Here is a 22,868-nt window from a genome sequence, read left to right as displayed (position 1 = left end):
CGTTTGTATGTGGACCAGACTCGAGCATTTGTAGGAAAAAGAGGACGGGGCTAGGAAAGCAGGGGGGAGACAGTATAAAAATGTAGAGGGGAAAAGTGAAAATATCTGACTCCACTGATTAAATTAAGTTTTGAAGAGTTACAATGGAAAACATATTAAATGAGTTTCTATATGATTAAAGAAAAGGAGTACTTGTGGCACCTTAGAGACTAACCAATTTATTTGAGCATAAGCTTTCGTGAACGACAACTCACTTCATCGGATGCATACTGTACATTCGATGAAGTGAGCTGTAACTCACGAAAGCTTATGCTCAAATAAATTGGTTAGTCTCTAAGGTGCCACAAGTACTCCTTTTCTTTTTGCGAATACAGACTAACATGGCTATTACTCTGAAACCTATATGATTAAAGAAACACCACTGCATAGTTAAAAGTTGCCAGCTAAGTAATCTTTTTTGGCTCAAGAGATCAAATTATTATTTTTAAAGCGAGTCTACTTTTCAGTGTTCAGTCAACAAAAAATATATTAACTGCTAGATTCGGATAGATTAAAGCGTTGGGATAATTTAAGAGAAATGGTGAAAATATAGACTATTATATCTCTATACAATTAAAAGGACAGATATCCATTTTGTCAGTCTAGTAGCCTGAAAGCTCAAAAGAATAGAAATGCTTCTCACTAAATACCCTATGGAATTTGCAGCCTTTGAGACTATTGCTAGTGGAAGCCATCTTCTAAATATATGATGTCATCGTGATTTTGGCAGTACGGGAACTCAAAGAAAGAAGAAAATAAACTTCCATTATACTTCAATAAATGAAATGTGCATATTGTTTAAATATCAGGGGGTTTTTTAGGGCTCATACTAGTAATACAGTAGGACAAAAACAATTTGATGGATAGTTTGGGACACTGGTCTAAACAAAGTGAGATACGGATTAACAAAGGGCTGTCTGAATAAAGTGAGATATAGATTAACAAAGTGTAAGTCTAGCTACTGTATGGGAACAGCTGTAGTGTTGAAAGATGTGAAGTAACAACAGATAAACTGAACAGGTGTTTAGTGCGATGCCTCCGAAAAGGCAAACAACTGTACTCCAGGATGCACATGTTGAAAACTCTTGTAATCACTGTGGGTACGAGCGTAGCTCTAATATTATGCTTAGTTCTAGTGCTCTCCTTTACAAGAGCCATTGGGAAGACGAACTGTATTCCTTAAATGGACAATTAAAATGCAAGAGGAATTTGAGATTAGGATTTGTAAAGAAATGTAAAGGAAATGAAATGTAGTGCTTGTCTACACACAGGGGCAGGAATCGGCAACCTTTGGCACACGGCCCGCCAGAGTAAGCCCCCTGGCAGGCCGGGCCAAGCCCCCTGGCAGGCCAGGCCAGTTTGTTTACCTGCTGCGTCCGCATGTTCGGCCAATCGCAGCTCCCACTGGCCACGGTTCGCCGTTCCAGGCCAATGGGGGCTGCGGGAAGTGGCGGTCAACACATCCCTTGGCCCACGCTGCTTCCCTCAGCCCCGACTGGCCTGGAGCGGCAAACCGTGGCCAGTGGGAGCTGCAATCGGCCGAACCTGTGGACGCAGCAGGTAAACTGGCGGGCCGCGAGCCAAATGTTGCCGATCCCTGCACTGGGGTAATGTACTCTATGGGGGTGTGATTTCTAAAGCTCTCTAATGTGTTGCACATTAAAGATTTTTTAATGTGTTTTAACATAGCACTACGGCCATGTCTACACTACCAAGTTTTGTCAACAAAAGTGATGTTGACATCCAAACGTTGACACAATAAAAATCGGAACCTCACGTTCACACTTGCTCCCTCTGTTGGCAGATCGCGTCCACAGTGGGGGTACTATCATTGACAATGTACCTACCCCACAGTCCAGCTCAACATTTTCTGTTGCTAGGTGTTGCAAGGAAGTGGAGCAGATCGCAGTGCATCTTGGGACCTGACTAAATATCCTGTGATGTTGCTTTGTGTCCCAGCATTCCATGGACTTCCAGCTTTCTTTGGTGGCATTTTTGCAACAGCCCTTCTTTGCAAGAAGGGACTGATCCCACACTGCCCTCCTATGCTCTGTTAACTGTCATGAAGACATGGCGGATGGCAGTGCAGTTAATCATGAAGTTCCTAACTGAAGACTCACAGGTGCCCAACATTCTGCGTGATATGGATAGGAGCAACTTTAGATTGCTTTTGGCATTCACAGCAGCTGCACAGGGTAGACTGTTACTTTGGGCTCGGGAAACTAGCACTGAATGGTGGGATTGTATCATCATGCAGGTGTGGGATGAAGAGCAATGACAGATGCAGAAAGCCACCTTCCTGGAACTGTGTGTGTTGCTCGCCCCAGACCTGCAGTGCAAGGACACAAGAATGAAAGTTGCCCTCTCAATAGAGAAGCGTGTGGCAATTGCTGTGTGGAAGCTGGCGACTCCGGACTACTACTGGTCGTTCGCGAATTAATTTGAGTGGGAAAGTCTACCATTGGCACTGTGTTAATGCAACTGTGCAGGGCAATAAATCACATCCTGTTACAAAGGACCGTGAGTCTGGGAAATGTGCATGAAACAGTGGACAGCTTTGCAGAAATGGGTTTCCCTAACTGTGGAGGGGTGATAGATGGCGCGCACATTTGAATTTTGGCGCTAGACTGGCTTGTAACAAAAGGGTTACTGCTCCGTGGTGTTGCAGGCGCTTGTGGTGGATCACCGTGGGCATTTCACTGATATCAACGCGGGAAGGTGCATGATGCACGAATCTTCAGGAACGCCTGCCTGTACAGAAAGCTACAAGCAGGGACTTTCTTTCCAAATCAGAAGATTACAGTGGGGGATATTGAAATGCCCACAGTGATCCTGGGAGACCCGGCGTACCCCTTATAGCCTTGGCTCATGAAACCTTATGCGGGACACCTGGACAGCAGTAAGGAGCGATTCAACAACAGGCTCAGTAGGTGCCAAATGACAGTTGAATGAGCTTTGGCAGATTAAACGTGCGCTGGCAATACCTTTATGGCAGATTAGACCTTAATGAGAGTAATATTCCTATGGTCATAGCCGCGTGCTGTATGTTGCATAATCTCTGTGAAGCTAAGGGTAAAAGTTTCCTCGGGGATGGAATGCTGAGGCAGACTGCTTGGCTTCTGATTTTGAGCAGCCAGATACCAGGACTGTCAGAGGAGTCCAGAAGGGGGCAATTCGAATCCAGAAGGCTTTGACAATGACCACCAGTAATGTATATCTCTGTCAGAGCTGCTTCAATGTTACATTACATGTAGTTTTCCTAGGAGGTAATGACGACATTCTGGGCCTTATATTGCTGTAAGAAAATTATTAAAATGCCTCTGCATGTATTGGTAGTGCCTGCAATCTCAATTTGTAGAAAAAAAATAAAGGTGATTTATCATGATAAAACTTTGCTTTTATTGCACAAGAAACAGCATACACAAACAAACATATGCCTGCTGGGAAAGGAGGAACCAGGGAAGGGCAGACTTTCCCAACTGTGTGTAGGTCCAGCTATTATTATGAAAGTTGTCCGAGGGGGTGGAGTGAAGGGGGAACTGAGAAGTCCCGGAAATGGAAACGAGTTCTGAATGTGCTGCAGGGGAGAGAGAGTATGGATCTGTTCAGTCTGTAACACTATTAAGGACTTCAGCGATCTGCGTTCGCTTCTCCATTACTTTAATAATCCACTCAGTTGTGTCCTTAACAAACTCATTATTCTCTTTTCTGTCCTGCAGTTCAGCTTCCCATCACTCCTTACGTTCCCTTTTTTCTGCCTTGGAGCACTGCAGTACCTCTTGGAACATGTCTTCTTTGCTGCGTCTTCAACACTTTCTTATTTAGCAGAGACGCTCGGGGTGCTCCTAAAAGCCACATCTGGTGAAGCACAGGGGACAATGCACAGAAGCGGGATTATTAAATTCACACACAGCATTGTAACATTTCAGTTAAATACACCTTTTGCAACATTGCAATCACTTTCTCACTGACCCTGGCCAGGCACACATCTCTGCAAACAGCCAAAGCATGGTGAGTGTTGGTGGCACTCAGACTGAAGGTAAGGAGTGAGCTGAAGGACAATTGGCGGACATATCACCAGCTGTGATAGGTACACAAACTACGTCTGTCTCAGCCAGGTGGGAGCGATCAGTAGGACGTTTACTCTTTCCTTTTTTATTTTCAAAAGGACTTCTAGCAACAGAGGGAATGGGGAAAAAGGTGTATAGAAGGCCCTCATCCCATGGAAGGAGGAGAGTGTCCACTAACGAGTGCTGTCCAACACCTGCCCTGGAGCAGTAACATGGGCATTTCGTGTTCAGGTAACTGTCAGGGATGCCCATCGGTGAAATATAATGTGGAGTACCGCTGGGTTCATTTCCCACTCATGGTCTTGAGAAAATTTCTGAATGAAGGCATCCGCTGTTGTGTTCTGCACTCCCAGTAGGTAGGTCGCTGATATTAGTACATTGTAGGAAATGCACCAATTACATAACTTCAGTGCTTCTTCACAAAGGGAGGATGATCTTGCGCCACGCTGGTGATTTAGGTAATCCATACATGTTATGTTGTCTGTCACGACTTTCGTGTGCATACCTCTGATCACTGAGAGAAAATGAGCGCAGGTGTTTCTCACCGCTCTGAGTTTGAGAAGGTTGATGTTTAGCTCTTGTTGGTACCAAGTACTCCTATGTTGGTGCCATCTCTCCGGAGATGGCATGGTCCATGTCTCTATCTCAAGATGGCAGTACCGCTGCCTTGATTCCTGTGCCCATACGGTCTTTAGGCTCTCTCTTTGACTCTGGAATGTAGTGCCCACACGGTTTCTGGGTACGTTTGGTAGCTATCAGTACTAAGGTAACCAAACATGCCGGGAACCTCCTCTGGTTGGTTAAGGATTCTGCACTGGAGGGCTGGTGATTCTCTTTTTCTACTTAAGACTTCCACAAGGAGCTCAAAGACTTTTTCTTTGCTTCACCCACACTGGAGGTCAAAGGCTGAGGTGATGTGTCTCATGATGGGGGGAATCAGGCTGTAGAGCCACCTCCATGAGGAGTACTTTTAACCGGAGTTCCCATTTTTTTCGAGCCCTGGTCTTCAGCTGCTGGCAGAGAGCACCCTTCTGGGGAACGTGGGTTTCCCCGAGGCAACGGACATGGCTGTCCATTACCAGTATGGCTTCCTGCACGAGAGGCACCTTTTAAACCCAAAGATGCCAGGCGTGCCCCCTGCTGGGGTGGGAGCAACCCCAGGGGGGAAAAAAGAAAACAGGGGTAAAAGCTATCTATTACAATTACTTTTTTAATTAAAAAGAAAGGCGAACAAGAACAAAACCTCATCATCTAACAAAATGTGAAAAAAACCCCACAAACTATTAAAGTAACGACTTTAAAAGAGGATCTATAGTATTTGCAAACAGACTGCTAAGTGCTCCATCTCTAGCCAGGAGTGGCTGAGAAAGAACTGGGGGTGGAATGCCTGCACAGCACTGATTAGCCTAAAGGCAGAACACACATGTACAGGCCAAAAATGGACACTGCCACTGAAAATCTCCAATCAGAAGCATGGGGACGCATAAAAATCTACAGTGAAGCACCCATAGGGATACTACTTGAAGTAGCAGCAAAACTGCGATTGTGATCGATGCTTACAATTTAACGTGCACACTGTGTCATAGCAAATGGATTAACGTACAGATGGCAACAAGTGTGTATAATGCTATGTAAGCTTAAGAGTAACCAGTCAAAATGCACAGCGCCATCTAGAGTCAAATACACAGGACCCGATATGTCTGAAGGAATCAGATATGCTAGTTATTCATTGCTGTGGGTAAAATGTGTGCAGTAAGGTTTTTTTTTCCCCCTAATGCTTCTCACACCCCTCCAGAATACATTCTGTGCCCCGCCAGATGGGCCCACCCCATCTGAGAACCTCTTCTATATAGCTCTTCTAGATGCTGTACAGTAACCCCCCACTTAACAGCCTCTCACTTAACATTGTTTCTATCTTACATCCCTGCTCCTTTACAGAACATGCTCCATTTAAAGTTGTGCAATGCTCTGCTATAATGTTGTTTGGCTGCCTGCTTTGTCCACAGCTCGCAGCCCCCCATCAGCTCCCCTACGCCCACCCCCCACACAGCACCTCCTGCCCCCCAGCACATCCCGCGGATCAGCACCTCCCCCTGCTCCCCCTGCCCGCAGCAATCAGATGCTTTACGGTATTCAGGAGGCAGGAGGGAGGAGCGAGGACTCAGCACGCAGGCTCCCCCTCCCTCCCCTGCCTCCTGAACACCGCAAACCAGCTGATTGCCACAGGCAGGAGGCAGGGGAAGGAGGGGGAGGAGTGAGGACGCTGCATGTGGAGTAAAGGGGGAGGAGGTCAGGGGGAGGAGGGAGACAAGGAGGGTTAAGGCTGGCTTGCAAATCCTGAGTGATGACGATCCTGACAGCTCCAAAGTGATTAGGGGAATTGGTCATCTATATAAATATAAAGAAATTTACCAAGACAAAAAAAGGAAAGCAAAACAACAATCTCTAGATGCGTTTTTTCAACTTCAGAAAGTTCAGCAAGAACAGCAATAGGAGCAGCCAGACAATCCACCCTCTTCCACTCTGACTCCACTACCCCAACCAAGCTTCATACTCAGCAATGACGACTGTAGTATTAAACTGCTTGTTTAAAATTGTTTAAAATGTATATAATGCCTTTTGTCTCGCAAAAAAAAAATTTTCCCTGGAACCTAACCTTCCCTATTTACATTAATTCTTATGGAAAAATTGGATTCGCTTAACATCGTTTCGCTTAAAGTCGTATTTTTCAGGAACATAACTACAACGTTAAGTGAGGAGTTACTGTAAAATAATACAGTACATCATCATAAATAATGTAATAATTGAGTAGCATCATTGGGTCATCATCAGCAGATGACCCAATACTCTTCAAATAAATGTTGTTGCAACTGGTCTTGACTCGGAAAGAGAGGACACTATGGATTAGAAACCAAGGATCCTGTTCTACTAAAGAAAATCTATTCAGAAATTGCTTCAAAATGCAGTTCTGAATTACATCACATCCTAATGCAATTGTGTCATTTTAGGTTTAGTGTTTATTTTATGAACAAAAAGCAAATTCATAAAAGTCAGCTCAAGTGAAATCACAACTATAGAAAAATACAGATTTGTTGTTTTGATGTCAGATTTATTATATAACCAAACGTTTCCATCATCCCTCTTTGCTGAAATGAACCAGATTTCCTAAATCTTCTCCCTTCTTTTGTTTGATAAGTAACTTTAGTTTTCTCTGGGGATAGTGTGGGAGTATGCATTTGGGGGACAGAGGAGGAGAGAGACACACTACACCGGGATTTATAAATCTGTAGGAAGTAGTGTGTTCGAAGGAAGGACTTTGAGACAGTAAAGTTAACTCTTGGTTGAGATGTAAACACAGGTCCTGACTACTACTTAGTCTCTTAAGATCTGAACCCAACTTACTATTAGTTCCTGCAAAATTCTAGCACCCATTTCAAGGGTCTCAAATAATTTATGGTAAAATTGTTAAGAAATGCCAGTGGGCTTTTGGGGCTTTAATTACTTATGAGGGACAGATTTCTTAGCAACTCTTTCCTTCACTTTCTGATGTCAGCGAGCCTCATTCTCTTTCCCTAAATGATTAACTGCCAAGCTGTCTCCTATATGCTCCATAGGAAACCCACTTCCCAATACGCTGCACCATCCTTCCTATTGTCAGCTTAAGCAACACCTTCCTCTGATCTACATGGCTGTTGAGTTTGGGGACTCTATGGGATATGAAAAAGGAGAAGAGAAAGAGTCAAGCATCTCAGCTACCAGAATGTTGTGTCAGTCTTTTGGGGAGGAAAGAGAGAAATGCTGTTTTAATCAAAGGTAGGTCAGTTCTCTGCTCAGCAGCCAGTGCTGCTAGTGTCAGATGTTAGCAACTATTACTAGCAATTCCCTCCTGTGAAAAAGTCTCATGTTGTTGCATCAAGGAAAAATTTGGCTCAAATACAGTAAAAAGCCAATTATGCATATTTTCAGAACACTACACATTTGCAGAATATCCAATTTTCTGTATAATATTTTAGATATTCATACTTAAGACACATAGCTGTGCATTCTGTCAGGAGTACAATAAATGCTAAGAATTTTCCATTTAATTCATTTAACAATGCTCTGTAGCGATCTCCTCAACACTTTATCGTATTTCATTTACCTTAAAAAGACAGGAAAAACTTATACCTGAAAAGAGAAAGAAGATGTGGCCTTCTGTCTCAGGTAGAAATTCTAATAAGAGGAATAGAGTCCCAAACAGAAGTGTTGTTGCTTAGCTACCAAAAGCAGGTTCAAGTATTGCTAGTAATGCTTTGTACTAAGATAGTGCTACTCATTCACACCCAACCATTCAACTTTATAAAAAGTTTATAGCTTGTTCGGCTTTATATTAGCTAGGAATCTCTGGTGTAGCCTACTGTTATATTTGGAAGATAGGACATGCTTACAAGCATTTTCCCCCATCCCCATATATCTCTCCAAATCATAATTTGAAGACACTTTGGTTTACAAAATTTTAAGATATAAGAAATCTAATAGTAAGGCAACAAGAAACATAGCCTATATGGAATTTTCTATTAGCCTTAAGAGCAAAGTAGTAATAGAAGACTGTATGGTTTAAAATACACAGTTTCAACAAGGAGCACTGCATTTAGTATCCTAAGGAGAGGACTAGCTATCTATGCTACAGATGAAATCAATTAAGAGCTTTGAAGAAGGTCAGGATGAAAAACATTATCAGAAAAATGGAGAAAACTATAGTCTAATCATAAACAAGACAAATTTTACTACCAACAATTGTGAAAAAAGATTTTTCTGACACCTGAATAAACGTCAAAGAATAAACATTCACACTAACAGATTACAAGTTTCATTCAAGAAAACTGAAATAAATAATAAGAGGGTTTTTAATTATATAAATAAAAAGAGAATGACGAAGGATGAGGTTGGACCGCTCTGCAGCATGGATGGGAAGATTAAAGATCCTCTAGGTATGGTCCTAAAACTAAATGAATTCTTTGCCTCTGTTTTCAGTAAGTATGCTAATATCGAACATGTGCAGGAAGGCAGGATGGCTGATGAAGTGAATGCACAAAAATGAAAATTACCACATCTGAAGTTGAAGAAAAACTTAAGAGTTTAATGTTCTCAAATCAGGGGGACTGGATAATTTCTATCCCAGAGTACTGGAAGAACTGGCACATGAGACTGCTAGCCTGGGGCACAGATTTCCAATAAATCTACACATTCGGGGTGGTACCATATGATTGAAGACTAGCTAATGTCATACCTATATTTAACAAAGGGGGAAAAAAAGTGATCCAGCCAACTACAGACACATCAATCTGACCTCATTAGCATACAAGGCTTTTGAACAAATTTTCAAAGAAGAATAGTTAAATTCATGGAGGTAAACAGAAAAGGGGATGCAGTGCAACACAGGATTACCAAAGGTAGATTATGCCAGACCAATCTGATGTCCATCTTTGAGGACATAACTTAAATTTTAGATAAGGGAAATTCAGTAGGTCTAATACACTTGGACTTCAAGTAAAGCATCTAACATGGCCCCACATGGGAAACTGTTAGTTAAATTAGAGAAGATCAGGATCAGTACAAGAATTGTAAGGTGCTTAAGGAACTGGCTGAAGAGGAAAAGGCAAGAGGATGTGCTGAAAGGTGAACTATCAGATTGGAGAGAAATTGCTAGTGGAGTTCCTCAAGAATTGATCTTGGGACCACTCTTATTTAATATTTTTATTAATAACCTTTGCACAAAAAGTAGGCATGTGCTAAAGAAGTTTGCTAATGATACGAAGTTGGTAGGCATTTTCAACAGAGGGGAGTACTGGAATATTATATAGAAAGATCTGGATAATCTTGAAGACTGGAGTAACAGAAATGGTGTGAAAGTGTAATAGTACAAAGTGCAAGATCATGCACTTATGGTCTAGTGAGAATTTCTTATAAACGGGGACTTACCAGTTGGAAAACACAGAGAAGGAGAGCGACCTGGGTGTGTTGGTCGATCAGAGGATTACTATAAACCACCAATGTGATTCCAGCTGAGAAAAAGGCAAATGCAATCCTAGGAAGCATCAGGCAAGACATTTCCAGCAGAGAGAGAGACATTAATGCCATAGTATAAGGCACTGGAAAGATCTCATCTGGAATACAGTGTACAACTCCGATCACACAAAAACATTCTTTGCAGCATGGTAAGCTAAATCAGTAACGTTCAGTGCTCATTTCCCTTCAATGCCAAAAAGATTAGGCATGGGTGTGGGATTGTTGTCCCAGGGTTAAATCCTGAACTCTGAAATTCTACACTATTTTTGTGTGTAGTACACAGTGTGAAGGCTATAATTATCTACATTCTGTACATGTGTCACAAATACAATGTTAAGACATTTATTAGAAGCAGTCATGCTTTTGCACATACTTGATTTTTATGTGTAATAAAAGCCAAAAGGGTACTTTATTATACACCACAACAAACAGGAAAAAGCAAGCTAAGTCTCATTTTTATTTTTAAAATATATTGTATCCTTTTTAGAATAAGACTGTAATGGTACTAACTTACTAAGCAATGGGCTTAAATTGCAGCAAGGGTAGTTCAGGTTGGACATTAGGAAAAGCTTCCTAACTGTCAGGGTGGTTAAACACTGAAATAACTTGACCAAGGAGGTTGTGGAATCTTCATCATTGGAGATTTTGAAGAGGTTAGACAAACACCTGTCAGGGATGGTCTAGATAATGCTTAGTCCTGCCATGAGTGTAGGGGACTGGACTAGATGACCTCTCGGGGTACCTTCCAGTACCATGATTCTATCAGGTCTTAGATTTATCTTATGACATATTTTCTAAATTCATACATTTTACATTTTTAGAAAAATCTTATTTCCTTTACTACCATACAAGCTATGCCTAGCCAACATTAAAGAGCACACATCAAATGAATAATTCTTTGAATACAGCAAAACAGTATGAGCAACATCCGTCAGAACAAGCAGAAGCAGAAGTAGAAAAGGAAGAGTTGAATGAAAAAGGATATGCCAGCCAGTGTTCCCCAAGAGTAACCCAAGTAACAGGCAGTTCTCTGTGTGATACAAGGACCACAGTAGAAAATTTTATATACAGAATTTAACAAAAATTTTAATTGAGTACCGCCTTATTGCATCATGAGCCAGGATAAAAGGCTAAAGAAAAACTCTCTCTCTTGATTTCAAATCAAACTTAATATTTTCTAGAAAAAAAAAACAACTCAAACTCCAAATAGCAATGCTTTAGAAATAACTTACAATTTCAAAACAGCAGACAGTAATTCTGACTTGACTGCATGGAGGCTCACATTGTGGCAGGAAGTAAAAGTAGGAAAAAGATTCACTTTACACTTCAATGTACAAGAAAAGCAAAAAAACCTAAAAGCAATATTCAAATGTCTGTGTTTCCTGGATATTGTTCTCTCAGGTAACACTTTCTTTAAACCAAAAATTGGCTGTTTTTCTGGATACTTCTTCCTAGGTATTTTTTAACCAAGAAGTCGTCCCTCATTCACCATATTAAAAATTCAATTGCTCCATCTTCAACTTTAATACCCAACCATATTCTGTGCTCCTAATTTATAAGCATTATTTAATACCTACCTTAGACACATATTTGCAGCAGCTTTAACCTCACACCAGTGCACTGCAGCCATTAACCTGCTTCATTACATTCTAACTAGGTGGTAGTTTCATCTAAATAAGTAGTACAGAAATTGGTTAAGAGTTAATGCAGAAGACATCACTGCATTAAATGCACACATAGGCACTGAATACTTGCCTTCATTTAAATATCCTGCCTTGGTACCTGCAGGAAAAAAGATAGGGCAGCTTACAGTAAGAGTGCTACACTTTGAAAATGACCTTCTTCAGAAACATGAACAGACATTTTTTTAAATCAGCTGACAGTGAGGTCGATGCACCCTTTGGTCTTGCATGCAATTAAGAGATTTGTTTTTCTGCATGCAGAACTAGGGCCATACTACTTTTTAAATCTGGCTCTTGATTTTCTGTTATTCTCATTCAATGGAAGTGCAAAGAGCGTTTCCTTTATCCATACTCTGTGTCAATTAAGTGAGTAGCCCAGGTTCTTTAACAAGTTTTGTTAAATAAAAATGTGCCTCTTTTGAAGTGTCAGTTTGTTTTAAGAATAAGTATGCTTATTCAAGAATTTTTGAAAAATGGTGTTGCTTTCTTTTAAGGAATTAGATATACTAAGATTGAAAGATTAATTGGCTATCATCTAATGCATTTATTGCATAGGATACTTCCTATGTTTGTTCACTGTCAAAGGACCCAAGAGTGTGATCTTTTAGCATTTTATAGTAACAGCAATATGAAAGTATACAAGTAAATGTATTATATATCACATCTACAAAGCATTTGTTTGCCTTAAGATCCTGCAGTAGTTATGGAGATTGGATAACCTTCTACCTCAAGGTCAGTAATTCAAAGACAGTCCAAGTTTAGAGACCACCATATGACAAATGTTTAGTGTCGTATCTCAACTGAACTGTTTGTTTGTACATACACCTAATACAATGGGGCCCTGATCTTGATTGGGTCCCCTGTGAGCTACCAAAATGCAAACAGTCCAAATGCTCATGGACACATACTTACATCACAAAGACACCATTACATCTGGCATTCTTGTTGGCATCCTGTAGAGACGCCAAGCAATAAGTAGGCATAGAGTATGATCCTCATCTACAAATGGTCCTCCAAGTCAAAGGTGAGACACAATGGCAGGTCAATGCAGAAGAGGAAAAGTTGGCACTGCTATTGGCTATACTGTGCCTCTTCTGCAGAAAGAGGACTTTCAATATATGTCAATACAGCGTCTTTCACAAAACCTTTAAATTAACTTAAGAGAAAACATCCTTCACCAAATCTTTCAGAACTTGCTGCTGCTTCTAGGGGGAAAAATCAAACTTTTAGAACACAGAGTACGTTAGCTGGTTCAAAATGGAAATTCCGGTGGGCCGGTGAAGGGCAGGGGGAATCCTGCAAGAACAGTCAAATTGAACACACTTCACATACAACTTTCAGGATCTCACAAAACTTCGGCTTGAAATAAATTGTGAAAAGGCAATCTATCATGTGTAGTATGAATTGCAGCCATTAAAAATTAAGGCCAATAAAGCAGTGCCTATACTAACTGTTTTGGGGTATTTTGGTGAATCTTCCCCCACTGTTTTATTGCCATCAGTGCACTTCAAAGCAGATTTAGATAACACAGTGGTAAAAATGACTGTGCCCCCAGTTTATACTAGCACTACCTCTTGTGTTACCATCTGTGAAGCTGCACTAGTCGCAATGCAATGGTGGGAGATTTCTCCAAAAATGCTAGTGCAGAGAAGGCTGGAGGATACATCTACAGTGGAAATATTTGTAAGCTTTCTTCCTCTATGAGTGGAAGCTGGTAGGCTGTTGTCCACACTAAAAAATGGAATCCATATTTCTCCAAAAATGCCTGCATTCTGCCTATACCACAGCTATAATTTTCTGCATCTGTGCAGAAAAGTGCTTACAAGTTTTCCTAGTACAGACAAGACTTTACTAAAGCCAGACTTCTGTCTGAAGTGGGGAGGGGGAGAGAATGAGAATTCATCTTCCCAGTTTTCATAGCTCTTGTTTAAGCTATTTATAGAAAATATTTGCAGTTAGCATTAGTAGATAGATCTCTTTTCTCCTCTAAGATGGAAATGAAAAAAAAAAGTAAAATATAGAAGTGCATTTTTATCTTTAAATATTTTCCACAAGCATCTTTAGCAAATACTCCCAATACGAGTTTTATGAAAATATAAATTAATGTGCACACACACACACTATATTGTTTTTAAGATAAACACCTATTATCATAGCTTAAAATATTTACCAGACAACGGGTAGTCAAAAGCAACCTGCTAGAGTGTGTCAAACATTTTCTGAAAATAAGTTTTCTGGCAGAAAACAATGATTTGATTAAATCAAAACATTTTATAGGAACATATTGATTCTACCTAAATTTGAGAAAATCATCAAAATATTTTTTTATGAAGTCAAAGCACTTTTGTTTGGACTTTTATATTATTTATGCTATAAAATATAGTATACAGTTTATATTATGCAATTTATATAATGAATCAAAGTCAAAACAAGGCACTTCACTGAAAGCTGTTCTGTGGGAAATTTCATTCAAAAGGAAATTTCAGAATTTCATTCCAATTTGGGAAAATAAGCAATTTTGAAGTGTTACAGAATGGAAATTCCAAGTTTCAATCAGCTCTAGTAGATGCCAAAAATAACTCACCAGCAAGATCAAGGGGCATCCTAGCAAAGAGCCCAGCCCTTGCCCCTACCTCTTTCCCTCCAAACCTGACAGAGTATACTGGGATTTCAAACAGTGTTCTCCTTTGATTCTGCTTGGGACTCCCTCTTACGTTTAGCTATGAAAAAAACTAAAAAAACTGAAGCCACAGAATCTACCACAAAACCCACCCTTTGCTGCAGAATTCTGTTCTAGCATCTAAGATTTCACTTAAAAAAAAAAAAATTAAAATATCCTTTTCAGTTGCAAAGAAAACTTCCCCATCACAAGCCAAACTTAATCCAGTGCCGTGTCATCTCATCTCTGGAACAGAATATCTTCTAGAACAACAGCTGTAAGAGATGCAGGAGCTCCCCAGTTTGTCTCAAAGTATTCACATTTAAATGTTTTCATTGGGCTTCAAAACTGACACTTAGCATCCGTTGATGATTTCAATATAAATATGCAGCTCCTGATGCTTTCCTCCATCAATGGTGGAGGAAATCCTGGATATCAGGGCAGTCAGGCAGCTATCATCTGTCAAAGTTGTTGAACTCCACCTGCTCCCCAAAACAAGTCCTTCTGTCTCTACCCACAAGGGAAAGAGATGTATCCCACTCCCTAATGCCGAAGACCTCCTCCTGAGTGCGAAAATCTCATCTGTTTCCATCTGCCAGAGACTCCTGTTACTTCACCCCACCTTCACCCTCACCCCAAAGAAGGCCCAACCTGTACCTTTTGTCAATACAACATTCTGCAATGCACTGAAATTCAATGTTTAGGTAAAGTGTGACCTGATCATGATAATCTATCATTTATACTATGGAAATACATACAGACCTTGAGGCACTGAATTTAATATAATTCAATAAACCTTTCAATTTTGAATTAAGAACGTAAGAACGGCCATACAGGGTCAGACCAATGGTCCATCTAGCCCAGTATCCTGGTTTCCAACAATGGCCAGTGCCAGATGCTTCAGAGGGCATGAACAGAACAATGCAATTATCGAGCGATCCGTCCCCTAATGTCCATTCCCAGCTCCTAGCAGTCAGAGATTTTGGGACACCTAGAGCATGGGGTAGCGTCCCTGACTATCTTGGCTAATATCCATTGTGAAAACTGACCATTTATTCCTGTTTGTTTCCTATCTTCTAACCAGCTACTGATCTATGAAAGGACCTTCCCTCTTATCTCATGACTACTTACTTTGCTTAAGAGCCTTTGACAAGGTCCCAAACTGAAGGCTTTCTGAAAGTCCAAGTACACTATATCAATAGGATTAGTCCTTGTCCACATGCTTGTTGACACCCTCGAAGAATTCTAGCAGATTGCTGAGGCATGACTTCCCTTTACAAAAGCCATGTTGACTCTTCCCCAACATACCATGTTCATCTGATAATTCTGTTCTTTGTTATAATTTCAACCAATTTTCCTGGTACTGAAGTTAGGCTTACTGGCCTGTAATTGCTAGGATTTCACCTCTGGAGCCTTTTTAAAAAATTCATCTTAAGTTTGATAAGCTTCAGTGAACCAAAAAATTCAGCACATTATGTTAAAGAAATGAGGGGAACTTGACAGAGTACTTTTTGGGGGTGGGGTGGGAGGTAGAGAAGGTCTGCTTTCAGTCACTTTGGCTTGTATTCCTTTGATTATGGGCAGAGTCCCTGCTCTCACTCAATGGATAAAACGTCTTGTAGAGCAGTGGTTCTCAACCTTCCAGACTACTGTATCCTTTTCAGGAGTCTGATTTGTCTTGAGTATCCCCCAAGTTTCACCTCACTTAAAAATTGCTTGCTTACAAAAATCAGACAAAGTCTCACAGCACACTACTACTGAAAACTTCCTTACCTCTCATTTTTACCAAAAAATTATAAAATAAATCAATTGGAATATAAAGACTACTTACATTTCAGTGTACAGTATATAGAACAGTATAAACAAGTCACTGTATGAAATTTTAGTTTGTATCGACTTCACTAGGGCTTTTTCCGTAACCTGTTGTAAAACTAAGCAAATATTGAGATCACTTGATGTATCCCCAGAAGACCTCTGCGTACTCCCCTAGGTATGTGTATCCCTGGTTGAGAACCACGATTGTAGATCAATTCCCCACCCACAAGCCAATATTATGGTCTCTTGGAATACATCCATATCCCTCTTCAAGCAATTGGGTGATACTACCCTTTTAAAAGGTATCACAAGGAATTATAATTTCTCTCTATTAGAGATCAGATTCTACTGTTTAAATCAGGGATCCAGGCTTTCCAGCAGGAATTCTTTGACCTTTATAGCAAAATGTTTTCAATACAGGAAATCTATGTACAGTATGCATCTGAACAATTTAGCTTATGCCACAAAAAGTTGAAAAGACTAGTTGATGCAGTACCATTTCAGCTGTTTCTTTGATAAAGGTTGAACGCAGTTGTTCACATTGTTCTCACCACATCCCATAAATGTTTTGGACTCACAAAAAGAGTTATAAAAACAAAGTCAATGAAAGAGAATTGACATTAAAAAAAATAAACACTTTTAACCTTCTAAGGTATTTTACTGCTTTTAAAAACCAGAAATATAGCAATTCCACGCATGTATTTTTTTCCCTACATTATCACCATACCTAATTTTGTTTCAAATTTAGAAACTTGGTAAAAAATGTAAATTTACAATACATTCCTATTCTATGAATCCTAGACTATATACTCAACAGCTAAAAAATATTTAATATTCAAATTACAAAAGCCAATTTTCTCACAACTTGTTTGTTAAAGTAAAACAACAACAACAAAACCATACACACTTCTAGGAAGTGCTTTTTGAATAAATACTAGATATTTTCATTATAATTCTGGGTATTTTTCCAGTGGACTTCCTAGTTCAGTTACTATCTGTAGTGATTTTAGAGGCACTCTCATTTGTTCACACAGAAAAAGCACTGCAGCACTCTGAACACTTACATTATGCTACACAAACTGTATACGGATAACTTAGCTCTGCCCTGCCCCCCACCCAATACCTTTCTGGGGTAGTGACTTCACATCCTTTGACATCAGCAAAGCTAGAAAGGGGGATGGGAGAGCCACAGTAGAAAGCAGTAAAACCTGCTTTTGAACTATACAAGCAATGCTTCCCCGAATTCTTAAATTATCCAAATAGCATTTAATACAAAACTGATTTCCATATTCCACAATTATACTGAGTCTGCATCAAAACAGAATAGATTCTGCTACAAAGGACTTCCTGCTTTCCTTATCTGAAAATCACAATAGCCATTTATTAGCTAGCCACACACAGTTTCAATTCACTGAAACACACAATAACTCACCTCTAATATGTAAAAGGGCCACGGGCTGAAACGGCCCATTGGAATTGGCTGCATCAACCACCATCCTGCTGCCAGCTTTATTACATGTCAACATCTAGGCTTCAGCAGGAAAGGCAATGTACTCCTTAAGGCAAGAAACCAGCCTCCATTTTAGTTTAAAAAAAAAGAAACTGAAGCTCTCTGCAGCTGGAGGGAACTGGCTAGTTAGTGATGTAAGCAGTCAGGAGAAATCTGATTGGCTAATAGCAGCAACTTAAAATGACACTAAAAAGCTGCAAATCAAAAAAGGTTTTTGTGTGGCTGTCACTGCATTAAGCTTGTACATTTTTCTGCTTTCTCTTGTGCCTCCATTCATCAGTAATTTTAAACAGAGAGCCCTTTTCTCAGCACACTCTCATGAGCTAAATCTGCAGTGTAAACAAACTTATCTTGACAAAGGAGCTTGAACAAATTACTGAAAACTTTCACCCATGATGATTTTACTGTTGTGCACAACATATACATGTATAAAGTGTTAGGCATGTGACATGTACTTGTGCTGAAAACGCAAAAGTTTAGACATCTTCTCCTAAAAACAATTGCCACTGAATCTCAAAATAAAAGTTCTCATTAATACTCATATCATATTAATAGTGTGATTCAATCAGCGGTTGATTTAAATGCATAGTAAGAGCAATATCTTTTTACAATGTTAATTTTCAAATGCCATATATCTCACATTTTTAAGTACATTTACCTTACTGTAACTAAATCTAGCATGAAACATTAAATTTCAATGCTGTACCTCCTAATTATTTATTCCAAATAAATCAATACATACCAAATAAATTAATAACTTTAGTAACCAGTTAAGTGGACACTTTATGGGAAACTTTGTAAAGTTTTCTGTTAAGATAAAATTCATCTTTTATACCTCATTCCTCTTCCTTATATCCTTATTAAGATGAAAAGTAGGCATCTTAAAATTTAATCTAAAATATAACCTCTTGTAAAACAAGATTTTATAAAAACTCAGCATTATTTCACTTTTCAAAATTCCAATAACCATGTTTGTTTAAAAATACTGAAACCCAAACACTGCACTACTAAGGAATCTGAAAACCATATTGGGTATTAACAAGTGAAACTCAGAATTGATTGTCCAAGCTAAGAAAAAAATTATAGTAACAAGTACAGTTAATTTTTAAGCTTTTCACTTTTATTAAAATAATAGAAACATAGAACTGGAAGGGACCTCAATAGGTCGTCTAATCTACTGCCTTGCACTGAGTCAGAATTTAGTATAGGGTGACCAGATGTCCCCTTTTTATAGGGACAGTCCGGGTTTTGGGGACTTTTTCTTATATAGGCACCTACTACCCCCTCTGCCTGTCCTGTTTTTTCACAGTTGCTATCTGGTCACCCTAATTTAGTACATCTAGACCATCCCACACAGGTGTTTGTCTAACCTGTTCTTGAAAACCTCCAATGACGGAGATTACACAACCTCCCTAGGTAGTATGTTCCAGTGCTTAAGAACGCTTACAGTTAGGAAGTTTTTCCTAATGTCTAACCTAGATCTCCCTTGCTGTAATTTAAACCCATTAAAATGTATTGTTAGTGATATACAGTAGGTAAATATTTCTTTACAACATAAGATTTAACTTGACAGTACCCCTTAAAAGCAAATATTTGAAAGATCATTTCTCCTTATTGCTTCTTACTCCTCCCACACATAGGGGTAGCATTCAGAAAAATAAATGCATTATGTTGCTTGTATCTGCCCCGAAAAATGCTCTCTAATATAATGCAAATATTTAAGGTCTAGCAGCACCAGCCTAAACTATCAACATACGTCTAGAAAGGGGTATGTCAGAAAGGAGAAAAAAGGACTGTATTTTTTATGTGGTGATTGGAACTCAAGTTCCCTATTCTTCCAAATTAACTGAAACCCTAGAAAACATTTTAAAGATATTTTCCCTGTTTCTCGGAATACATGAAAACAATTTGTGCATATTTTAGTTAAAATGAGTTTTTACTCCCAACAAAACAAACACCATACCAAAGGGCTGAGCCTGTAACAAAACTAAATTTAAAAACAAAAATATAAATTAAAATGACAGCACTGCCTGATGACTGGACTATAATCACCTGACAACTGATGTACTCTCTCTATACAGTATTGTCAGTGAACTCTAAGTTGTAAACTCTTTGGGGAAGAGCTGTTCTAGATCCTGTACAACACCACACATGCTGCTGCACTCAAAACAAAATACCACGACCACCAGGTCTTGTGGAACAAAGGAGAAATATTGTGACAAACTAGCTTCATTATTTAAAAAAAAAAAAAAAAATGCTGACAGAATTCTTTAAATAAGCCCTGCTTTTTCATTTATCCAAAGTGAAATTTAGTTGTTTTGTAATATGCTAAGACATATCACTAAAGCCAATTTTAACTTTAAAGCAATGCAATTTCATTGGTTCCGACTAGGGCTGTCAATTAATCGCCGTTAACCCAAGCTTTTAACTCAACAGAAATTAACTGGATTAAAAAATTAATCGTGATTAATCACAGTTTTAATTGCACTGTTAAACAATAATAGAATACCAATTTAAATTTATTATAAAATATTTTGGATGTTTTTCTACATTTGCAAATATAATGATTGCAGTTACAACACAGAATACGAAGTGTACAGTGCTCACTTTATATGATTTTTGATCTTTTTATAGTGCAAATATTTGTAAACAAAAGAAATAGTATTTTTCAATTTACCTCATACAAACTGTATGCAATCTCTTTATCGTGAAAGTGCAACTTACAAATGTAGATTTTTTTTTTTTTTTTTTTTTTTTTTTTAACATAACTGCACTGAAAACCAAAACAATGTAAAACTTTTGATCCTTCAAGTCCACTCAGTCCTACTTCTTGTTCAGCCATTGCTAAGCCAATAAGTTTATTTACATTTACAGGAGATAATGCTGCCCATTTACAATGTCACCTAAAAGTAAGAACATGCTTTGATTTGTAGATTACACTATCTTATTTTTTCTCTTTTACAGTGCAAATATTTGTAATAAAAAACAATAATATAAAGTGAGCATTGTACACTTTGTATTCTGTGTTATAACTGAAAATGTAGAAAAACATCAAAATATTTACAATAAATTTAAATTGGCATTCTATATTGTTTTAACAGTGTGATTAAAACAGATTCATCATGACTATTTTTTTAATCTCACAATTAATGGCGACTATTTTTTTAATCATTTGACAGCCCTAGTTCTGACACCTCTCCTCAATATACCATATATACTCGATCATAAGCCGGTTCATTTATAAGCCGACTCCACCAAGATGGAGAAGGAAAAATGGAAAATTTTTATGACCCATTCATAAGCCGATCCTATAATTCAGGGTTCGGCAAACTTTGGCTCCCAGGGCCATCAGGATAAGCCGCTGGTGGGCCGAGATGGTTTGTTTATCTTGAGCGTCTGCAGGCACAGAGGTAAAGCTAAGTAAACAAAGTGTCCTGGCCTGCCAGCCGCTTACCCTGATGGGCCGGGACAGCAACTGCTGGGGAAATTTTGGGGGAGGGAGAAACTGGGGGTCAGGGGAGTAACCCCTGTGACCACCCCCCACATGACCCCACCCCTAGCCTGGGACCCCACACTTTCCCCATCCTATCCCTTCCCACCTTAGGTGGGGCGGGCCGGGGAGGATGTCTTTGGGCGGCCCGGATCTGCTCCAGCAGGCTAGGCGGCGTGGCCGCAGCCTGCTCCAGTGGGCCAGACCGGGCGGCACGGCCGCAGCCTGCCAGCCCCAGAGCTGCAGCTGCTTCGGAGGCTGGTGGGAGAGCAGCGTGGCCAGAAGCGGAGAGACTCTGGCCCCGCCTCTTCTCTTCTGGCTCTACTGACTGTGCTGCCTCTCTTTGCCCCCTCTGTTGTGGGGAGGGGCTGCGTCCCACCTCTCCCCCTTTCTATACCCGTTCATAAGCCAACCCCCTTCTCTGATGCTTCCCTTTTTTACTAAAAAAATTCGGCTTACGAACAAGTATATACGGTACTCACTTTCTTTAGCTTCTCCCCACCCCCTCCCTATGCATGCTACATCAGTGTAAGAGAATTCAGACTTTATCTCTTTGCGCAGGCACACCAGCCTCAGTACTCTTTACAAAGATTAATAAGCAAAAGCACTGCTAGTGCATCAGCATGGAAGTTAAGTAGTGCGCCCAGGGGCACAATAAGCAGTCAACTGAGGACCAAAGCTGCAGTTACAAAAAGGCTGCACATTTAATATGGGGCAGTCTTGCTTTTGCAATCATAGCAGTGCTAGTATTGCCTGACTTGGAGCATCAAAGGTTTTGGAACATCCAACAGCCAAAGAGGATGTTTACCGTTAGGTAGTGTTGTAACCAGGTGAAACAGCAATCAGCATGGATGGAAGCTGCATGTGGTCTCTCAACACTTTGCATTCGGGCTCCACAAGACCAACGGCTAGTCCTGATTAAAGCCATCTCTAGAGAGCTGGTTAAAATAATCATGAATCATATTTACACTCACTTTGATCTTTACAGAACATACTTTGAGTGACATGTGGAATCTAGATTTTTGAGTGACTATCTCTGTCAAACAAATTCTAGTGTTTTATAACAGCCTCACTGAAAAACAGGAAAACCCCAGTGTCTGTGTAGCTTCACTCATGGTTTGAGCCACACAAAAAAATCATTTGCAACCAAAGGACAAAATATCTTTACTAAATCTAAGTTTGTTTAAACAACTTCATTTGGAAAGAAAATCAAAAACACAGTAATTCTCTTCAAGACCTTAATTTTGGGAGGGGGAAAAAATTAGGGTTGATTTAAAAGGAGGAAAGACAAGGGACTGAGGAGAGAAAGGATATTCTAAAGAGCAATTTAAAAAGAAAAGCCAGAAATAAGAAATGTAGAAAATACTGGGTGGGGCAGAAGACATATGCCATCAAAAAGCAATAACTAATTAAATAAAACTCAATGTGCGGGAACAGAATAATTCCCTAGGTTGATAAAACAACACTTGAAATAAATATGAGTACCTCGGCCTAAAAAAAGGACGAAATGCACTGAGAAGTCCTCAACTATTGAAATCCTCTTGAAGCTTGTGCA

The 22,868-nt window shown here is 39.6% G+C and overlaps 1 protein-coding gene across 5 annotated transcripts in view; it reads right to left on the bottom strand.

Annotated features, from left to right (window-relative positions):
* Positions 1-22,868, bottom strand: part of PPP2R5C (protein phosphatase 2 regulatory subunit B'gamma) — a 194,323-nt gene that overhangs the window by 116,014 nt on the left and 55,441 nt on the right. For 2 of the 5 annotated variants that reach the window (XM_037900956.2, XM_037900954.2), the window contains exon 4: positions 11,913-11,939. The exons of 1 other annotated variant lie outside the window; for it this stretch is intronic. In XM_037900956.2, the coding sequence (XP_037756884.1) occupies positions 11,913-11,939 (27 nt within the window). Of the gene's footprint in view, positions 1-11,912; positions 11,940-17,745; positions 17,947-22,868 lie in introns of those variants that run through there. 2 more of the 5 variants (XM_037900957.2, XM_043548549.1) reach the window with 2 other exon arrangements.

This window comes from Chelonia mydas, chromosome 6, assembly GCF_015237465.2.
Source record: "Chelonia mydas isolate rCheMyd1 chromosome 6, rCheMyd1.pri.v2, whole genome shotgun sequence".
In the NCBI taxonomy this organism is placed as follows: domain Eukaryota; kingdom Metazoa; phylum Chordata; order Testudines; family Cheloniidae; genus Chelonia; species Chelonia mydas.
The sequence above is the reverse complement of the archived record's forward strand: the minus strand, read 5'-3'. Positions and strand labels throughout refer to the sequence as shown.